This window comes from Adiantum capillus-veneris, chromosome 28, assembly GCF_014529385.1.
Source record: "Adiantum capillus-veneris isolate H3 chromosome 28, ASM1452938v2, whole genome shotgun sequence".
NCBI lineage: Eukaryota > Viridiplantae > Streptophyta > Polypodiopsida > Polypodiales > Pteridaceae > Adiantum > Adiantum capillus-veneris.
Window position 1 is genome coordinate 103,039,371 of NC_140958.1, and position 21,210 is coordinate 103,060,580.

The 21,210-nt window shown below is 44.9% G+C and overlaps 1 protein-coding gene across 7 annotated transcripts in view; it reads left to right on the top strand.

Moving 5' to 3' along the window:
• LOC147421001 (uncharacterized) overlaps nucleotides 1–21,210 on the top strand; it is a 68,368-nt gene that overhangs the window by 32,219 nt on the left and 14,939 nt on the right. For 2 of the 7 annotated variants that reach the window (XM_086504096.1, XM_086504097.1), the window contains exons 2-3: nucleotides 16,696–16,814; nucleotides 16,896–17,026. The exons of 2 other annotated variants lie outside the window; for them this stretch is intronic. Coding sequence is in view for 2 of the 5 variants with exons in the window: in XM_086504091.1 (XP_086360217.1) it covers nucleotides 19,470–19,495 (26 nt within the window). In the remaining 3 variants the exon portion in view is untranslated. Of the gene's footprint in view, nucleotides 1–16,695; nucleotides 16,815–16,895; nucleotides 17,027–18,857; nucleotides 19,088–19,256; nucleotides 19,496–21,210 lie in introns of all 7 variants that reach the window. 3 more of the 7 variants (XM_086504094.1, XM_086504091.1, XM_086504092.1) reach the window with 2 other exon arrangements.

Consider the following 21,210-nt stretch of genomic DNA (forward strand, 5'->3'; position numbering starts at 1 on the left):
TCAAATAGTGCTCGCTTTTCACAGTGCGATCGTAGAGACAACTATAGCCAATGTTAGCAACATTAGTCTCAGTTCAGACAGCAAACAACGCAACCTTATGCAACTTCAAGGTTCTATTCTCAAGATCGACAATCTGAAAGTAGATCTTCTTCACATGTTCCTCCACTTGATCGTGGTAAAGAACGTGATTTTTCTCAAGATCGGCATTCCAATACTCAGCAAGGCTCTTCGTCAAATGGATCTTCGACTTCAAAGAAGGAAGGATTATGTACAATTTGCAGTGGTGACCATACATGGTATCAATGTCCAAAGAGACTAAATCCGTCTAATTTGAAAAGAAATTCCAATGCGGAAACATCATCGAATTTTGAACAACCAGAATCTGTTAAGGATAAAGGAAAATCTGTGGTCAATACGATTCGTGTCTCAGAAGATACGAGTATTCTTATGAAGCATGCTCAGTGCAATTCTTCAGTTTTCGAGCCTCTCTCAAAGCAAGTTTTGAGCCTTCTTGGATTACTCAATGGTCGCTCCATCAATATTTTGGTGGACAGCGGATGCTCGAATAATTTCGTCAGCACTCAGATAGTTCAACAGCTTGGTTTACCAACTCAGAAGACATCTTACTTATATGATGTGGAATTAGCAGATGGATCAATTTTGACTTGTGATCAGACAGTTCGACAGTTGCAGTTTGAGATTCAAACTTATAAAGATCAATTGGATTTCGAAGTCATGCCTTTATCTTATTACGACATGATTCTTGGTCAGCATTGGTTATTCCAATATGATCCAGCAATTAGCTTTCGAGGACATACTATTAATTTGTTCAAAGATGGACGTGAATTGACTTTACACGGGCTTTCTCATGCGGAAAGAGTGATTCAAGTCTCACGTGTACTAGTCAAGCGACATGATACAGTGGATTATGAAGAGAATATGATTTCTGATACAGATGCAGATATTATTATCGATGAATTTTGAATTCATTAACTTGTCCTGAATCAATTGATGAAGACAAAGATAAAGATATAGTTGTAGATTCTGAGTCTGAAGATGACTATGCTTTCTTTGATTCTTTATTGGATGATGATATGCCAATTACAAGTAATGAAGTTACAGTTCCAGAAGATGATTCTGAAGAATTTTTGGATTCGTTATTGGAAGATGATTACAGTCTCAAGCCAAAATCTTCTCTAGTGATTACTAAAGTTGAAGTTACCCCATCTGAAGAGTACCTTGAGAAGATTTCCTCTTCCCCAAATATTTCACAGTTATTGGAAGATTTTGAACCAGAAATCTTACATCACACGAAGGATTTTGAAGATCAACCTCTTGTTGCAGTTAACCTGATTATGCCAGATTCCTCTAAAATGTCTTTGGATAATGCAATGACATGGGATTTAGCAATCAAAGCAAAAAGGTTTTGCAAGAAGCAGAGGTTCAAGACAAAGGTTTTCGATAACTCAAAGATTGAAGATTTTTGAAGATTCAATGCTTTTCTAGAGTTCTATCAACCTCAGAAGTCATTTCTTTGACACGGGCTCTCATTGTAAATGGGAGGGAATGTCACGATTGTGACTATGTTAACAGCAATACATCTACTTCTAGTTGCAGATACACGAAGTGCCATGCCAAGGAGGACCCCTGCGCTTGGATGGTCACACCCCTTCACCCAAAGGACGTGTCTCTTCGCCAAAAGCCACCCCCCTTCGACGACTGGTCACACCCCTTCGCTCTACGGGTGCGACTCTTTGCCCAATGGTTGCAGCTCTTCACCGAAAGGATGTGTCTTTACGTCTAAAGTCGTGTCTCTTCACCAAGAGACGTGTCTTTTCATTTATGTCTCTTCGTCTCCTATAAAAGGAGCCCTTGTATCACACATTCAATCAATCAAACACAGAGTCTTCTAAGTCTTGTCTCGAGTATAGTTCAAGTTTCTTAAGTCTTAATCATGAGTTTAAGTACTTAATTAAGGATTAGCACCTAGAATCCTCACACCAGGGGTCAAAGCTAGATCAAAAGAGCAATGCAAAGCGTAAATCCAAAGGGGTAAAAAATAGTGACGAAAAAAGATAAAAATAATAATAAGCCTAAGGGCAATAGCGATGTCGCTAATACACACCCCGTCCCCCCCCCCCCCCCCCCCCCCCCCCCCTCCAAGTGCAAAAAAGAGAAGGATAGAGTAGATGAAGCAAGGCGGTGCCCCCTTCCCAAAAATACCAAATTAGGGTATCAGATGGACCAATAAAGAGGCAGTTTCCAAATTGAAGACCCCCCTTTATAAAAGTCAAAAATTAATCAAATTAGGGGCTTTTTTCTTGGCTTTTTGTGCAGTTTGAAGCCTGCAAAGGGGAGCTCTCTGACAGAGGAGTGTGCCTGTCAAAGCCCTTTGTATTCTCTTGTGAAAATGGCCATGATGATGGCAGTGAACCTATGTACATGTTTGGTGAAGTGTAATGGAGCCACTGTTGCCGGGCTTTGCTGATGTTTCCCCTTCTCCCCTTCTCCCCTTCTCTTTCTCTTGCTTTCATGTTTCCCCTCGGGGCCGGTTGTGTGGAAGTGTGTGCCCCCCCGGACCGTCGGTGTTTTGTGTGATAGTGAGATTGAGCGGCTATGAGTGTGTGTAAGGGTGGAGACAGGCCGTGGTAGTAGGTGTGTGTGGTGTGGCGGATTTGTGGAGTGTGTGAGCAGTGTAAATTGAGCAGGCGGTGATCTGCCAGTGTAAGGTATGTTTTTTGAAGGTGTTTTCCGAGAGGACAGGGGTGTTGTGGATACCCTGAGCTATAGAGAGGCCCTTGTGTTTGTGCCGGGCGTGTTCCCCCTCTCCATCTTCTGGTGCCCCCACTGAGGAGTATGCTGATGCTCCTAGTTGAAGTCGAAGCGGTGATTTTGGTGATGCCAAAGGTGCGGCCTTTGAAGGACAGGTGCTGCTAGTGATGGCTTGGATGGGATTTCCCATTTTCAATGGGGTTGAAGATGCGGAAACTTGGCTCCAAGACTATGGGTTGTTTGTGTTGGAAAGCGGTCTATCGAGAGAAGATGGTGCGGTGCAGGTGTTCCCGCTCCTGGTTCGTGGTAAAGCGAGGCTATGGTTCGATAGCCTTGGTGAAGAAGAAAAAGCTGATTGTGAAGCCCTAGAGGCGGCTTTTCAAAGCAGATTTGTTGCGGATGCGCAGCTGGATGAAGTAAAGCGGAAGTTAGACAGTTTGAAGCAAAGCTTGGAGGGTGATTTTCAAGCGTTCGAGTGGGATATCGAAGCCCTTTGGGGGAAGTTAATCAAGGTAACTGTTCCAAAAAATGCCAGTTTTTTGAAATTGTGTAAATTCATGGATTGCCTGCATGAGGAAGTGCGAGATAAAGTGGAGGTAGATAGCCCAATGTCGTACGAGGAGGCGGTAGCTCTAGCAAGAGGACGAACCAAAAAGATTTTGAAGAAGCGCGAGGCTAGGCAGGGTTTGCCAAATACAGTGATGCCAAAGCAGTGTAATCCGGTGGTAGCCGAGCGGCAAGTGGTGCAAAGAGAAGTGCAGGTGCAAGAACCAAGAGTTCTTTGGCTACAAAGAGACAGGGTGGTTCCTATGCCGAAGATGTCGGCTAGAGCAGTTCCAATTGTGGAGGATGTGTAGGTGGTTCCAGAGTGGACAAAGGATGTGCTGCCAAGTTCAAGTGCGGCTGTAGAAGTTCCATTGGAGTGCGATAAAGACCAAAGAGTGCGGTTTGCAGACGAGGTCGAAGCGGTGAAGTTAGAGGAGGTTCCTGAGCTTGAAACCGAAGAGGAGATTAAGTCAAATGACAGTAGCTCTATGGACGCAGACACTAGTTGGGAGATTGAGTCATCCCAATCCAGGTATGATGAGTTCGATCTCCTACATGTGAGTGGAGAGGCTGTAAATGTGTGCGAGGAGCAGCATAAAGTGCAAGCCGAGGTGCTTAGTGAAGACCAAGTGGAGTGGTTTAGCCCTATACGTGGTGAAGAGCAGGTAAAGCTGGTGTGCAGTGTCATGCTAATGGCCATGTTGATGAAGATAGCAGTAGAATATGCCATAGTGGTGCAACAGGTGCAAAGTTTTTCCAAGAGGAATAGAGCAGTTGTACCTATGGAAGAGAACGAGGAGGATGTGATAGAGAACGGGTTTCTCTCTTCCTCGGCAGAGATTGATGATGCAGCGTGTAACAAACTTGGACACTCCAAGTCAAGAATCAACCGCGACAGCACCAAATAACCACTTCAAAACAATTCACAAATCACAATAGATTTGCACTGGCCCGGCGGAGTTCCGTGCCTAGAGATATTGGCCCCAAAGACTGGCGCCCCTTTCGGTATTTCTTTTTGTATTAATCAATCATCAAAGTACAAGAGAGCCGTTAGGGTTTCACTCTCAGACTCTGCGTCCAGATGCTCTGAGAAGTGAGGCCCTCACCACTAATTTAAAGGTTACAAGGGATGCCCTCACCACTAATTTAAAGGTTACAAGGGATGCCCAAAAGCAGAGCCCCAAAAGCTTTTAAAATCAAAAGCATCAGTTCTCTCTCTCTCTCTCTCTTAGAGAGTCTTTTCTCTTTTAAAAAAAAAAAAAAAAAGCAAAAGCAAAATTCGCGTCGCTCATCATTTTCTAAATTTTTTTTTTCTTTTTTAATAATAATCCGCCTCCGCGATTTCCGGAATTTATGGTTTTTGGCAAAAATTAGGGTTTGCAGGAATTGTAGGGTTTCTGGCAGAAATTAGGGTTTCTGCTGTCCGCCACGTCATCACTTTGTGACATACCCCTCTCTTGAAAGCATTGTAATCGACCGCGATTACGCCTGCAAAACCACAAAAGCCATAAACCGTCTTAGCAGACACTGACTGTTAGTACCTACGTACTAGGAACTCACATCTAGCACATGTACAAAATCGACAGTCACATCACACGACATCACAGGACATCACCAGACATCACAGGACATCACATGACATTCAACATTCATTCGGATCTTAGACCATGATTTATCGGCAATGTAGCTAGCAATCACATCTAGGTCCAATCGGGACCTCAACGATGTCCGATTGACTAACCCCTATTGCAACCATGTCTATTCGAGATCAATCAGACCAAAATGCTGCAGTCATTTCGGCTATCAGTTTCTGCACTCACAAGAAGTCAAGAACAAATCAGTATCATAATCAGGAATTCCATTTCATAAAGTCATCCAGCAGAATACTGTCAGCTCTCAGTATCCCTGAAGCTCAAAGAGACATCAGTGACTTCAGTATCAAAATCGAGGCATCTGTTGACAAAGGAGCGGAGTAACTCTCCTCTTGTGCATCCCACTGCACCAGATCTTCGGCCAAGCTGAGTTTTTGGGTTCCGTTTGGAGTAGACTATGCTAAACCAAAACATCGAGGTAAAGTTTCACAATCCGAGGAGTATCTGCTAGGTCCTCCTCCTCCATCCACTTCGCATCAAATGCAGGAAAGTTCTTGAACTTAACCAAGAACCGCCTTCGGACTTTACCCTTATTCTTCGTATCATTATGTGCCAAAATCTGTTTAGGAGCAAGGATCTCCTCGTTTTCTTCCACTTTGGGTTGCTCATCAGGCTCCCCATCATCAGGCACATCACCCTTAACAGGGTTCAAGAGACTCACATGCAATGCATTGTGAATCCTCCAAGTATCTGGCAGTTCCAATCGGAAGGAGACCATTTATCTTGTTAGTAATCTGGAAAGGTTCGTAGTATCACATACTAAGCTTTGGAAAAAGCCTCTCCTTTCCCTTTTTCTTTCTTAGGCGTGCCTTCTCAAAAGTAAGAGCACCCAATCATCCTCCTTTAGTTTCCAGTCGCGACGATGGCGATCCGCTGCCTTTTTCTGTCGTTCTTGAGACTTCTGTAAAGTCTCGCGAACCTTGGCAAAAGCCGTATCCAAATCTCGCGAATATTCATCCGCTTCAAATTTCTAATCTTTCGTGCTCAGGAAGGATGGAACCTTCGTAGCAGTTTCAACAATCTCTCATGGCGTCTTCCCCGTCGAAGAGTGTATCGTGTTATTGTAGGCAAATTCCACCAAAGGTAAGTTCTTTTCCCATTGAGTCTTCTGATGCGAGATACAAGACTTCAATAAATCTAAAATCACTGAATTGGCAATCTCAGATTGCCCGTCAGTCTGCAAGTGGAACGATGACGAGAACTGCAACCGCGTGCCAATGTTCTCCCAAATTGCCTTCCAAAACAAACTCATAAATCTAGGGTCTCTGTCGGAGACAATCGTCTCAGGCGTGCCATGTAATCGGAAAATCATCGTGATCATTCTGTATTCTCGGGAGATTAAAAAAAAATGAAATCCATTTCAATACTTTCCCAGGGGCGGGTGGGTATGGGTAAAGGCTGTAACAATCCCTGTGCTTTATGCCTGTCAAACTTGACCTTCTGGCATACCAAGCAACTGCGCACAAACTCTTCCACATCCTTCTTCAGTCTCCACCAAAAGAAATCTCTCTCTACCCCTTTCATGGTGGTAGCAATGCCGCGGTGACCCGTAAAAGGTGGACAGTGGCAATCAGTCATAACCTTTTCCCTCAACGGTTGTGTAACGCACAACATAGTCTTTTTCATCAAGTAGCCTTCCCGAAGGGTGTATCCAGCTACTGTCTCCCCATCCCGTATCCGTGTGAAAATATCTGCAAAACCTGTATCTGTGGCATACTGATCGACCATATCCTCGAAGCTCCTATGATGTATCGCGTAAATAGCCAGAACCAATGGTTTCCGAGACAAAGCATCTGCCACCACATTCTTCTGACCCTGCACATGGACAATCTGGAAGTGAAACTGTGACAAGATGTTTGCCCACCGCATCTGCTTTTCCGAAAGCTACTTCTGTGACAAGAAGTAGCGCAAACTCTGATGGTCTGTAAAGACAATGAACTCCGCTCCGAGTAGGTAATGCCGCCACTGAGTAAGAGCGTGGATAACCGCCAAAAGCTCTTTCCCATAGATCTGTGCTGTCATCTCCGGCCTAGAGAACAAATGGCTCTCGTAAGCTATGACATGGCCTTCTTGCATCAAGACCGCACCCAGACTACGACCACAAGCATAACAATATACTTCAAATGACTTCTGCAAGTCCGGCAAAGTCAAATCTGGTCCCGTAGTCAATTTCTCTTTCAATGTCCGAAAAGCAGTCACCTCTGTGGGTCCCCACGAAAAAGGTACTCCTTTCTGTGTCAAGATATGCAAAGGGGAAGCAACCTCTGCAAACTTTCGTATGAACCGCCTGTAGTACGAACACAGTCCTAAGAAGCTTCTAACTTCATGGACATTCCTCAAATCGGGCCAATCACGGATAGTCTCTATCTTGGCCGGGTCCATTCGCACTCCTGTTGTGCTGCTGACACAATGTGTCCCAAAAAGTGTATCCATGGTAGGAAAAAAATTCACTTTTCTTTGCATTAATCACTAGCGTGTGATCTCGTAATGCCTAAAAGACTTGAAGCAGATGATCTCTGTGTTCTGCCTCATTCTTCGAGAAAACAATGATGTCGTCAAAGAAAGTGCCAACAAATAGCCTGTACTCTCGAAAAATCCTGTCCATCATCCGGTTAAATGTCGCAGGAGCATTGGTTAAGCCAAAAGGCATCACCAAAAACTCAAATAACCCAAAAGTCGTCCGAAAAGCTGTCTTGTAGACATCTCCTGGTGCTATCCTGATCTGATGATATCCACTCTTCAAGTCAATCCTGCTAAAGCACGAGGATCCCTGTAACCTGTCGAGTATATCATCGATCCTAGGAATCGGAAATCTGTTCTTGATGGTGATTTCGTTGAGAGTGCTATAATCAATGCACATTCTCCAAGATCTGTCTTTCTTCAAAACCAACAACACTGGAGAGCAATACGGTGAAGTACTAAGCTGGACAAGACCCTTTTCCAAGAGGTCTTTCACTGAGTTCATAATCTTTTCATTCTGTACTCGGCTCACACGATAAGGTGGCCGATTCGGTGGCGTGCTTCCAGATATCAGATCAATGGTATGATCTTCAGGCCCTCTCAAAAGCAATCTGCATGAGCGTGGAGAAAAAAAATCTTGGCGTTCTTTTCTTCAGGTCAAAACATATTCAACTTTTATCCATCGTTCAGTTCTCCCAAAAGAATGAGTAAGAAAACTGAAGTTCATCAAGTACAATCTCTAAGCCCTTCATTTATCAAAGTCGCTTTCTCGGCCCGGTAGTCAACCACGGCGTAGTTCTTGTGGTACCAAGGGATCCCGAGTAGAACGTCACTCACGTGCCCTGAACACCCCTGTCATTGCAAACGAAGTTTGCCAATGCTCGGTGTAATGGCAACATCCCATCCGGGTGCCAGTCGAACTACCTCCGCCTGTGGCGTCAGTCTGTCGGGCGTAGTTCCAAATCGAGCCGCCAATTCCAAGTGAAAAGAAGTTGGCCTTGGCTCCTTCAAAAGAGCTTCCTGATCCTTCGCTTTGCCCCGAAAGCGGCAAAGTTTGTACTTTCATTCATTAGATTCGGTGCAGGTCCCACGCCATGTGGTACCAGTTCTGCTTTTCTATCTGCCTTTTCTACCACATTCCTCAGCTGCTCTCGAACTCTCAGACCTGTCGTCGTCTTTATCATTCTGTTCTTTCTGTGCCTTATCAGGGCACTTTGCGGAAATATGTCCATGTTCCCCGCATCCAAAGCACTTCCCCTCTCTGATGAAGCGAGCTGTCTCCTCAGGAGTAAGCTTGGGTCGTGCATCCTTTTTTTTTCTCTGGGTTGCTCTTTTTCATTCTACTTTCATTCCCAGAAGTCTGTTCGGCTCGTTGTGTCATGGCCTCATCTGTGGGGTAGGTCAGACTGCCAGAGTGAATGGCAAAGCCCCGCTTCGCATGACTCATCAACTCCTGAATAGAAGCTGACTTCTGTTCCAAGCAGTGATCTCGGATCTCTGTAGGTAGACCCAAGGTAAACCGCTCAATCTGTTCTCTGAACGAGATCTTCTTGAATGAAGAGGCGGGTAGAAAAGAGCTCCAGAATCTTTCACAATAAGAATTCACTGTATCGCTCTTGGTCATCCGGAGATGGTTCCAAGCAGCTCGTATATCTCGCTCAAACTCTTGAGTCAACCAAGAAGAAATAAAAAGCCTCTTGAATTTCAGCCATGTAACTGGCACAGTCTTGCTTAATAGAAGCGTGGACCACCAAGTACGGGCATTCCCCTTAAAGTAAGAGGCAGCTCTCCGAATCTTGGAGTGCTCTGAATAGCGTCCTCCCGCGAAAGCGATGTCAAACTGCTGTATAAAAGACAAAGCCTTCGAAGCATCTGAGTATCCTGAAAAAGTATCAAACATGATCGAGTGGCCACCTTCCTTAAACTCTCGGACTTTCTTGCTTTTATCTTCGAGAAAGTCATACTGGTTTGCTTTGTAAAAATTCTTCTTGTTCGCATAAAACTTTCCGTCATCGGAATCTGAGCTTTCTGTAGACGAGTCCTCAGTAGAACTGTCAGTCTCTAGGCGAGATGTAGCCTTCTTTGCCTTTTTCTTGCCCGTTCCGAAGCTTTGTGTCTTGCTTCGCTTTTTGCTTTTTTTCTGTCTTCTTCGCTCTAATCCGAGGAGCTAGAAGAACTGTCAGAAGAAGAAGAAGAAGAACTGGGTACTCCTTCATATCGAACACGCTTCTTCCGTTTCTTTGCTTTGTCGAATGTTGACTGACGACCCAAATATCCCGGGAAGTCAGTACCTTTGTTCTGCTTTTTGCCGTGCTTTTTGCCTTTCTTTTGCACGTCGAAAAGCTGAGCAATCCGTGCATCAACCACGTTCTCCAGTTCCTTCTCCGTATATTTCTTGGAGGCAGAAGGTTTCTTGAGAGCGGGTTTCGGGAGTGGTGTTGTGGTTCTCTGCCACTCCATCTGTACCTCTTTCAAAGAGGTCTGGTTCATATATTTTACCATCTTCGGGTCCTTGGCAAAATTGAGCATCATCATTGTTGCCTCGCTGATCAACTGGCGACGCTCTATCTCTCGCCGCTCCGCCTAAGTAGGCCAAGGCGGGCCATACTCTCTGCCTGAATCTTCGTTGTGATCCCAGTCCGCATCTCCAGATGCAGAGGGAGTCGACTGATCATTGCCTGAAGCCATAGGTGCCCTGGAAAAAAATTCGGAGATCAGATTTCCCGTAGAAGAGAAATCGACCGTGCTCTGATACAACTGTAACAAACTTGGACACTCCAAGTCAAGAATCAACCGCGACAGCACCAAATAACCACTTCAAAACAATTCACAGATCACAATAGATTTGCACTGGCCCGCGGAGTTCCGTGCCTAGAGATATTGGCCCCAAAGACTGGCGCCCCTTTCGGTATTTCTTTTTGTATTAATCAATCATCAAAGTACAAGAGAGCGGTTAGGGTTTCACTCTCAGACTCTGCGTCCAGATGCTCTGAGAAGTGAGGCCCTCACCACTAATTTAAAGGTTACAAGGGATGCCCAAAAGCAGAGCCCCAAAAGCTTTTAAAATCAAAAGCATCAGTTCTCTCTCTCTCTCTCTTAGAGAGTCTTTTCTCTTTTAAAAAAAAAAAAAAAAAAGCAAAAGCAAAATTCGCGTCGCTCATCATTTTCTTAAAAATTTTTTTTTTTTTAATAATCCGCCTCCGCGATTTCCGGAATTTATGGTTTTTGGCAAAAATTAGGGTTTGCAGGAATTTTAGGGTTTCTGGCAGAAATTAGGGTTTCTGCTGTCCGCCACGTCATCACTTTGTGACACAGCGATAGAAGAGAAGGTGATTACAGCAGACAAGGAGGTGGTGCTTATCGACCTTGAAGGGCCAGTTGAAGAGGAGGAGCTCGACGATGCTGGAATTGAGTGCATGGTAGGTGAGAAGGGTAGAGCAGAGTCAAAGAAGGAGGTGCTTCCTATGCAGTTGGTGCCCTCTATGTCAGGTGATGTGGACTCTAAGGCGGTGTCCAAGCTTTGTAAGGAGGTCTGTGCGTGGTGGTTGAAGGGAATGCTAATAAAGGCAGCTGTGCAGTATGCTGTTGAGCAGGTGCAGGATCTGCTAGATGAGGATCTAGCTTTACATGGATGGGAGGGCGGGTCAGATATGTTAGGTCTGTTTGGTACTAGTGATGATGCAGATAGGTCTTTGGATAGTGAGCACGATGTTGCTCCATTTGATGTTCTCAGAGGTGCTTGGTTGCGAGGCGGCAATTTGCCAATAAATGCTTGGAGTGGTAAAAGCATGCTGGTGGCAGTTTGGCTATGCAGTTGGATATGTGCCTTGGTGTGGCACTATGTAAAGCTGTTACAAGTGGACGGAGGAGGCCAATGCAAGGTGTTCGACCCATGTGGTTGATGACAGATAAAGCAGGGGGTTGGGCAATCCCCATGAGCAAAGAAAGCGGGTGACAGATGCCAGTTTTTGTACATATACTAGGTGGTTTTGCAGTGTATAGAGAGTTTGTTTTTGGTGTGCAGCTTTTTAGTGCAGTAAGCCTATGTGTGGTTAAACATAAATGTTCAACGAGGGGGTGGGCAATGATGGTGTAGCCAAAGTCGGTCTAAGCTAGAAAATGGTCTATGCTAGTAGGCAGCAATTAAGTGCAGTGCAGAAGGCTAGGGCAGGTGCCAAGGACTTGGGCAGCCCAAGGATAGCGGAAAAGTATGTGTGAAGTGGTTTTTTAGGCCAAAAGTGTAGCCGGATGGTCCAGAGGGGATGGTAGATGAAGGTGTCCGAAATGCCAAGTCAGTGCTCTGGAATGTAGTGTTCAATGTTCTCTAGAAGCTGGTCCAGACGGCTCGTCAAACGGAGCCCGGATGTGAAAGATATGACAGATTGAAGGTGAAGGGTGTAGCAGATCCCCGACGGACAGGGCAGTTGGGGATAGGTGGCCCAGGCGGGTGTCGGTGGATACATGTGTAGTGCTCGAGTTACGGAGCATGCTTGCCTTCTCGGATTGCGAATCGGAGCTCGGAATAGCAAGTTATGATCAGTTGAAAATTTTCCGGGGGCTGGGTCTGAGTCCACTTGACCGCATTGAAGGATGCGTCATCTGGCATCATTTTGGCCTCGCCAAGGTTCTCGGTGATAGTATGCATCATGTGGAGATAGCACAAATTGGCGGCACGTCAGTCGGACACTCGGTCAGCAAGATATAGTGGTTCAAATGTGAGGGCCATTGCTCAAGAATGGAGTGACAGATGCCTTTTCTTGTCTTTCGCGGCCTTGTTGGGAGGGCCTGGAAAAGTCGAAAAGCGAAGGGGATTATGCTGAAGCTTGCCGGCTATGCAAGATTTCTGTCGGACTTTGCGGCTTGGTAGTCTTACAAAGAGGCAGTACATGGATGCACAAAATAGGACCCAAGAGGGAGTTTTTTTTTTTTTTGAAGGCTTGAGGCCATGGACCATGATGCTGCCACGTGGGCGCCTTAGTCCCACATGCGCTGCCTGGTACTAGAGATGCCGACTATTTAACCTAGGGTGTGAGCCCCTTTTGAAGTGTGTAAAGGGAGGCGAGCTCCCTTGGAGCTTCGTGAGCTATGGAGTTGGGCGCTGTTGGCACTGTGTTGGCGGGCGGCGGCCCTGCAGGGCGGAGACAACAGTGTTTTGGCCTAGTGAGAGGCGGTGCGGTGGCGCGCCCCCGCGTGGGAGTGAGATGGTTGTAGCCGGCGCAGGAGATGACGTGGCCGCCCGGAGACAAGGGTCTCACGGCCCAGTTGGGCGCCGAATTTTTGAGACAATAAGGGAGGGGCAATAGCGACCTCGCTATTGCCTCCCCCTTGCATGAAAGGGTCGCATCCCACAGAGGTAAAGAAAGGGCCGAGGCAACAATAGCCAAGGAGGGCTGTCCCGCGTGCAGTGGGCATAGAGAGAGAAAGAGAGAGCTCGAGGGCGGCCAAGTGGACCAAGCAAAAAGCAAAAGGGCCAGTTGAGCAAAGACCAAGGCAAAAGCAAAGGTAAGGCTGGGCCACATGAAGAGAGGAAAAAAAGAGAGGGAGGAGGCTGATAAAGGGTAGGTCAAAGGAGCCGGACAAAAGGTGGCCAGGGGTCAAAGCTAGACCAAAAGAGCAGTGCAAAGGGTAACCCCAAAGGGGTAAAAAATAGTGAGGAAAAAAGGTAAAAATAATAAAAAGTCTAGGGGCAATAGCGATGTGCTAATGCCCCCCCCCCCCCCTCCCCCCCCCAAGTGCAAAAAAGAGAAGGATAGAGCAGATGAAGCAAGGTGGTGCGCTCCCTTTCCAAAAATACCAAATTAGGGTACCAGATGGACCAATAAAGAGGCAATTTCCAAATTGAAGACCCCTCCTTATAAAAGTCAAAAATTAATCAAATTAGGGGCTTTTTTCTTGGCTTTTTGTGCCGTTTGAAGCTTGCAAAGGGGAGCTCTTTGACAGAGGTGTCAAAGCCCTTTGTATTCTCTTGTGAAAATGGCCATGATGATGGCAGTGTGAACCTATGTACATGTTTGGTGAAGTGTAATGGAGCCACTGTTGCTGGGCTTTGCTGTTGTTTCCCCTTCCCCCCTTCTGTTTCTCCTGCTTTCATGGTTCCCCTCGGTGCCGGTTGTGTGGAAGTGTGTGCCCCCCCAGACCGACGATGTTTTGTGTAAGAGTGAGATTGAGCGGCTGTGAATGTGTACAGGTGGAGACAGGCCGTGGCAGTAGGTGCCGTGGCAGTAGGTGTGTGTGGTGTCGCGGATTTGTGGAGTGTGTGAGCAGTGTAAATTGAGTAGGCGGTGATTTGCTAGTGTAAGGTATGTTTTTTGAAAGTGTTTTCCGAGAGGACAGGGGTGCTGTGGATACCCTGAGCTATAGAGAGGCCCTTGTGTTTGTGCCGGGCGTGTTCCCCCATTCCTCCTCTCCACCGTCATTGACAGATTCAGTACACAGGCTCACTTTGTTTCGATAAAGAAGACAGGTAAGCCTGATCATCTGGCAAAACTGTTGGTTTCGCAGATTTTTTGATTACATGGTATGCCTTAGTCCATTGTTTCGGACAGAGATCCCCGGTTCACTAGTTTGTTTTGGAGGGCAATCTGGGATAACATTGGCACGTGGTTGCAGTTCTCATCTTCTTTCCACACGCAGACAGATGGGCAATCTGAGATAGCCAATTCACTGGTTTTGGATTTACTGAAGTCTTACATCTCTGATCAGAAGACTCAATGGGAAAAGTTTTTGCCCTTCGTGGAGTTTGCCTACAATAACACGATTCATTCATCGACGGGGAAGGCACTGTTAGAAGTAATCGAGGGTGCTCGAAAGGTGCCACCCTTTCAAAGCACCAAGGATAAGATTTTTGAAGCAATCCAGTATACTCGTGATCTGGACATTGCATTAGCCAAGGTGCGCGAGGCCCTTGAAAAGTCTCAAGCACAACATAAGAAGGCAGCCAATAAACACAGACGTGAGTTGAAATTGAAGGATGATGATTGGGTGCTTTTACGGTTTGAAAAGGCACGCCTAAGAAAACGAAAAGGGAAAGAGCGGCTTTTTTTAAAGCTGAGTATGCGCTACTACTGCCCTCTCGAGATTCAAGAAAAGATAAACGATATCTCCTTTAAATTGAAGCTGCCTGATACTTGGAAGATTCACAATGCTTTTATGTGAGTCTGTTAAAGCCTTTCAAAGGTGACTTGCCAGTCGACAGGGAGCCTGACGAGCAACCTAAAGTAGAAGAGGGCGAGGAGAGACTCGTTTCGGAACAGATACTGGCTCACAAGGAAAGAAAGGTGAAAGATAAAGTGATACGGTGGTTCTTGGTTAGATTTTGGAACTATCCGGCTTTGGATGTGAAGTGGATGGAGGAGGAGGACCTAGCAGATACTCCTCGGATACTTGAACTTTACCTTGAAGCGTTCGGTCTAGCTTCGTCTATCCCGAAATTATGGAGATCAGCAGGGTTGAATTTGGTGCAGTCGGGATTGCACAAGAGGGGAGTTGCTCCACTCCTTTGTCACAGATTACCTAGATATGATTCAAGTCATTGATTTTCTTTTGAATTTTTGGGATACATAACGGTTGGTTAGTATTCTGCTGGATGACTTTATGATAGGAGTACTTCGAACTAGGAATTCTCGATCTGATTGTGTACATGAGCTCTTTTATGTGAGTCGTTTTAGAGTGCTTGTTTGAAGAGGAATTTATTGTAGCATTTCTGTTGGTCGTCCAAAGAGATGAAGTGTAACAAGACTTTAGTCAATCAAGATATCGGTGAGATCTGTGTAGATCTAGATGTGATCGCTAAGTATGTTGCCGATAGATCTTGATTCTCATCCGAGATCTCGACGGAAAGTGATATGATCGCTCAGTAACTGTCATCTTTGTGCAAGTGTTGAATTGGTGTCGTCTGGTGCGTCAGTACTTAAGAGTCAGTGTCTATTGAACTAGTTACTTCGTTAGCATAGCAACCTCTTTTGATTCTCGAGCTCTCAAGCCTCCACGTGGTCAGAGCCTTTTCTACTATTTTTAATGCTCTCTCTCTCTCTCTCTCTCTCTCTCACACACACACACACACACACACACACACACACACACACACACACACACACACACACACACACACACACACACACGTGCGCGCACACACACACTCACACACAAGCGCGCAAACACAGTCCTGTTTTTCAGTCTCTTTTGAATTCTCTCTCTCTTAAGCCTCCACGTGGTTAGAGCTTTTTCTACTATTTTGAATGCTTTTTATCTCTCTTTCTCTCTCTCTCTCTCAGACACACACACACACACACACACACACACACACACACACACACACACACAAGCGAGCAAACACAGTCCTGTTTTTCAGTTTTCGAAGGCGATAAATATCTTGTGTCACTGAGTTTGAAACCTTCTATCTACAGTGCTGCGGCAGATCCACTGACAAATGGTTGCACAAGTCAAGCATAGACAGGAAGAGCTTGATGACGAGTCGAAAGCAACGATTTTTTTTTTCTGACTAGACAAACATTTGTACCAAGTCAGTAGGACAGACTTTGAGCGCCACAATATTGTTTGCAATGAGCTTGATGACGAGTCAAAAGCAACGATTTTTCTTTTTAGACTAGACAAACATTTGTACCAAGTCAGTAGGACAGACGTTGAGCTCCACAATATTGTTTGCAATTTCCTTTTTAAGGTTGATGAATTTCCTTTAAGCACAAAGTTTTTGTTGAGCTTTCTGTCCAAAATGTCATCTCTTAAAACGGGTTGATTGCTGGAGAAGCTCAGCATGGTTATGGCAAGCCTTGCAATATGGGCCAAAGAATTTACAATGAGATTGCTAATCAGGGTGTGTTGGAGAAACATGTCGCGCTTTGCAATGTTTTGGTCGGTTTGTATGCTAAATGTGGTGCCCTTATGAAAACACAAAAAGAATGCGATGTCCGACATGGATATGCCATGAAATCTTTGTGATGTTTCTCACTAATTGTGAAGGGAAGGCCTCTCTCCAGTTGCAATCACCTATGCCATGGCAAGGAAGCCATGGACTGTTTTTACCAGATGCAAAGGGAAGGCATGCCTCCAATTGCAATGCTTTTACCTTGAAGGCTTGTGGCCTTAAACAAGATCTTCAAATGGTTGAGAGAATTCACGATGTGGTTGCTAGTCAGGGAAACATGTAGGCAATGCTTTGGTCGATATTTATGCCAAATGTGGTGACCTTATGAGAGCAACAAAAGTCATGGATGAGATGTCGCCTTCTGGAGTGTGTTGATTGCAGGATATGTGGGAGATGGCTGTGGCAAGGAAGCTCCCAACTGTTTTAATCAGATGCAAAATGAGGGTTCCTCGCTCAAAAGGAGACTAAAAGCCTGTACTCAGAAGAAGGATTTGTACCAAGTGAGTAGGATACACACTCAACTCCATAATAGTGGGTTACTTCTTCTTGGAATGTTTTCACTTGGAATCTATTGATTGCAGGGTATTGTCAACATGGCTGTGGCAAGGGAGCATTGTTTTGTTTCAACCACAAAGGGAAGGCCCGTCTCCAAGTGGAGTCACCTACAATGGCACTTTGAAGGCATGTGGCCTTATGCAAGATGTTGACATGGGTGAGAGAATGCACCTTATGATTGCTGGTCACGAACTGTTAGAGAAAGATGTTGTGCTTGGTGGTGCTTTAGTTGGTATGTTCCTTGTGGGAGCTTTGTCAAATAATGCTCCTCGTATTTCAAATGCTGTTGATGGGTGGTATCCTGATGAATATTGTGATTTGGATACATATGAAGATGATGATGATCATGACTATTATAGGCAGCCCATTAAGACTGGTTTCTTGCATATGAAATTGATTACCCTAGTGATCGACATGTATGCCAGATGTAGTGTGCTTGAGAAAGCACAAAAAGTGCTTGAGGAGCTTTCTGTTCGGAATGTCGTCTCTTGGAACACACTGCTCTCTAGATGCAATCACCTATGCGTGCATCTTGAAGCATGTGGCTCTACACAAGATGTTGATATGGACACAAAAATTCATGATGATATTGTTAGTCAAAGGCTATTGAAAAGAGATGTCGTGCTTGGCACTGCCCTGGTCGATATGTATGCCAAATGTGGTGCACTTTAGAAAGCACCAAAAGTGCTTGAGGAGCTTACTTTTCGCTTGGAATGCATTGATTACGGGATACACAAAACATGAGTAGGGAAGGCATGTCTCTAGGTGGAGTCACCTACAATGGCACCTTGAAGGCATGTGGCCTTACGCGAGATGTTGACATGGGTGAGAGAATGCACCTTACGATTGCTGGTCACGAACTGTTAGAGAAAGATGTTGTGCTTGGTGGTGCTTTAGTTGATATGTTTCTGGTGGGAGCTTGGTCAAATCATGCTCCTCTTATTTTGACAGTTGTTGACGGGTGGTATCCTGATGAATATTGTGATTTGGATACATATGAAGATGATGATGATCATGAATATCATAGGCAGCCCATTAAGACTAGTTTCTTGCACATGAAATTGATTACCCTAGTGATCGACATGTATGCCATATGTAGTGTGCTTGAGAAAGCACAAACAGTGCTTGAGGAGCTTTCTGTCCGGAATGTAGTCTCTTGGAACACATTGCTCTCTAGATGCAATCACCTATGCGTGCATCTTGAAGCATGTGTCTCTACACAAGATGCTGATACAGACACAAAAATTCATGATGATATTGTTAGTCAGAGGCTATTGAAAAGAGATGTCGTGCTTGGCACTGCCCTGGTCGATATGTATGCCAAATGTGGTTCACTTTAGAAAGCAACAAAAGTGCCTGAGGAGCTTACTGTTCGCTTGGAATGCACTGATTGCGAGATACACAAAACATGAGTAGGGTCAGAAAGCTCTAGGCTGTTTTCAGCTGATGCAAAGTGAGGACCTATGTCTAGATGCAATCACCTATGCGTGCCAAATGTATGCCAAATGTGGTGTACTTCACAAAGCACAAAACTTGCTTTGGAAGCTTCTCTTCTTGTCCGGAAGGTCGTCTCTTGGAGTGCATTGATTGTTGCAGAATATGCCCAATAGAGATAGGGCCAGGAAGCTCGGGGTTGTTTTCGGCAGATGTAAAGAGATGGCCTCTCACGAAGTGCAATCACGTACACGCTATTGGAAAAAGACGTTGTGCTTGGAAATGGCTTGGTTGACATGTATACCAAATACTTACGAAGCTCAGAAAAGTGCTCGACGAGCTTCTTGTGTAGAATGTCATCTCCTGGAACGCACTTTCTCTCTCTCTCTCTCTCTCTCTCTCTCTCTCTCTATCTCCTCCCTCCCTTGAGCAATAAATGTGTTAAGACAGAACTAGAAGTATTAATCTGCTTCAGAATGTCATCTTTGTATCTGCTGCACACTACAATGTAGCTAACGAAGCACTCTTGTTTTTGTCTTATGTCTGTTTTGCAGGCGTAATCGAGGGCGATTACAATTCTTTGAAGAGGGTAGTATGTCACAAAGTGATGACGTTGGCATGGCCACCGGGTGTAAGGTGCAACGGAAGTGAATGTTGCTATAGCTTAAGAATTGCAGCATTTCTGTGTGGTTGTCCGAAGAGATGAAGTGTAACAAGACTTTAGTCAATCAAGACATCGGTGAGATCTATGTAGATCTAGATGTGATTGCTAAGTACATTGCCGGTAGATCCTAATTCTCATCCAAGATCTTGAGGGAAAGTGATATGATTGTTGATATGATTGTTCAGTAATTGTCGTCTTTGTGCAAGTGCTGGATTGGTGTTGTCTAGTGTGTTAGTACTTAAGAGTCAGTGTCTATTGAACTAGTTTCTGTCTTATGTCTGTTTTGCAGGCGTAATCGAGGGCGATTACAATTGTTTCAAGAGGGGAGTATGTCACAAAGTGATGACGTGGCATGACCACCGGGTGCAAGGTGCAGTTGATGTGAATGTTGCTATAGCTCAAGATGAGTGCTCAGAACTGTGCTCAAAGGTTCACAAAGTGATGACGTGGCATGACCATCGGGTGTAAGGTGTAGCGGAAATGAATGTTGCTATAGCTCAAGATGACTTCTCGGAACTGTCCTCAAAGGTTCGTTTTACTTACGGAAGGGAGAGCCTTTCGTTTCCTTTAGAGAGAGTGTAATGATCACAAACAAAGTGAATGCTACTGTGAACGAAAGTGCTGAGAGAGAGAGAGAGAGAGAGAGAGAGAGAGAGAGAGAGAGAGAGAGAGAGAGAGAGAAGAACACGACACCAAGCGGTTCTCAAACCCTCTCCAAGGGCCCCCCTCTCTATTGCCAGAGAGGTCTAGGCTATAGATTGCACAAATCTGGTACAATGGTCTAGATGCAATGAACTTGCCGACGTTGTCGCGACGACTATGACGACGACTAGGAGGATGGGCTGAAATCTGAAATTGAAAGGACTGATCTGCTGAATTTTGCAACACTCGCTGATTTGGAAAACGCTGGCTGAATTCAGCGACACTGGCTGGTCTAATGTGAAAACGCTGGCTGACGTAGGGTATAGGAGGCTCAAAACGCTGATGGTTTCCTGCCGGTCTTACTGAGAAGATGCACTGCAAGTTGCCTGAGTTCCTTCTGATACTTCTTTTGCTTCTACTGAGTGACCCTTTAGTTTCTTATATATTTCCTTAGCAATTTGCCCTCCTTAGTTTTCCAACAGAAGTCACTTATTAATAAATAAGTGAAAAATGTGTATTTTGGGAAAAAGGGTTCTATGCTCTATAAAATGCTCATGATGGGTACTGAATGTCATGTTAATGATCATGCTGTGTGCATTTAGAGGATATGCAACTAATCTAAGTGCGTGGACATGCACGGCCTGCGCACAGGCTCACAAAGGTGCGAGAACACTTGTTAGGCTAACTTGAACCCTAGACCTGAGATAGCTTGTCCACATGCACATAGGATTAGATGTGCACGTGATATCCCCTCCTTTTTAAAGTGAGGTACTGGTATCGAGTTGCATGGCTTCCTTGTAGTCTACCAACAACTCTAGATAATCTCTGAAAAATTCTTCATCGAACCACATTGCCTTGTGTGTTCCTCGATTCTTGAACTACAAAAAATACTGTCTAACTTGCTTCTTTGAGCCATGGCGAAACCGATGCAGAATATCTACTCCGGTTCCATCACTTTGGCTTCATCAATGATCTCTGGTTCTTCTACGAAAATGTCGTCTGGAGGTATTCCTTGAAACACTTTCAACCAAGAAACATGGAAAACGTTGTGCATTGACCATGAGTTAGGCAATTGTAATTTCATAGAAACCTCATTGATCTTTCTAATTCACAGGAAATGGACCATACATTCTGAAAGACAACTTAGGACACTTCTTTCCTACTTGCTTAAGACGTTGCTTCATGATTCTCAAAAAGATCCAATCCCCTTCATTGATAGTAACATCCTGACGATGCTTGTTAGCCTGCCGTGAATAAGACTCCTGAGTCTTGCTTAGTCGAAGCTTCACACTCTCAGTAATCTCATCCAAAGACTGACTTTTAGCATTGGCATTAGGCAATGGACTGACCGATCGAGTCAAAAGTGACTGGAACGGACGGCCAAAAGCTGCCTCATACGGAGTTCTACCAATGACAGAGGAATAAGAGTCATTCAAAATTGCTTGGATCAATGGGAGATAGAGCTCCCAATGAGACTGTTGATCGTGCACATATGACTTGAAAAGATCAAAAGCCAATTGATTGTAAATTCTTGTTTGACCATTTGATTTTGGATGCAAAACAAATGAAAAATTTAACTTTGTGTCAAAATTTTCAAAGAG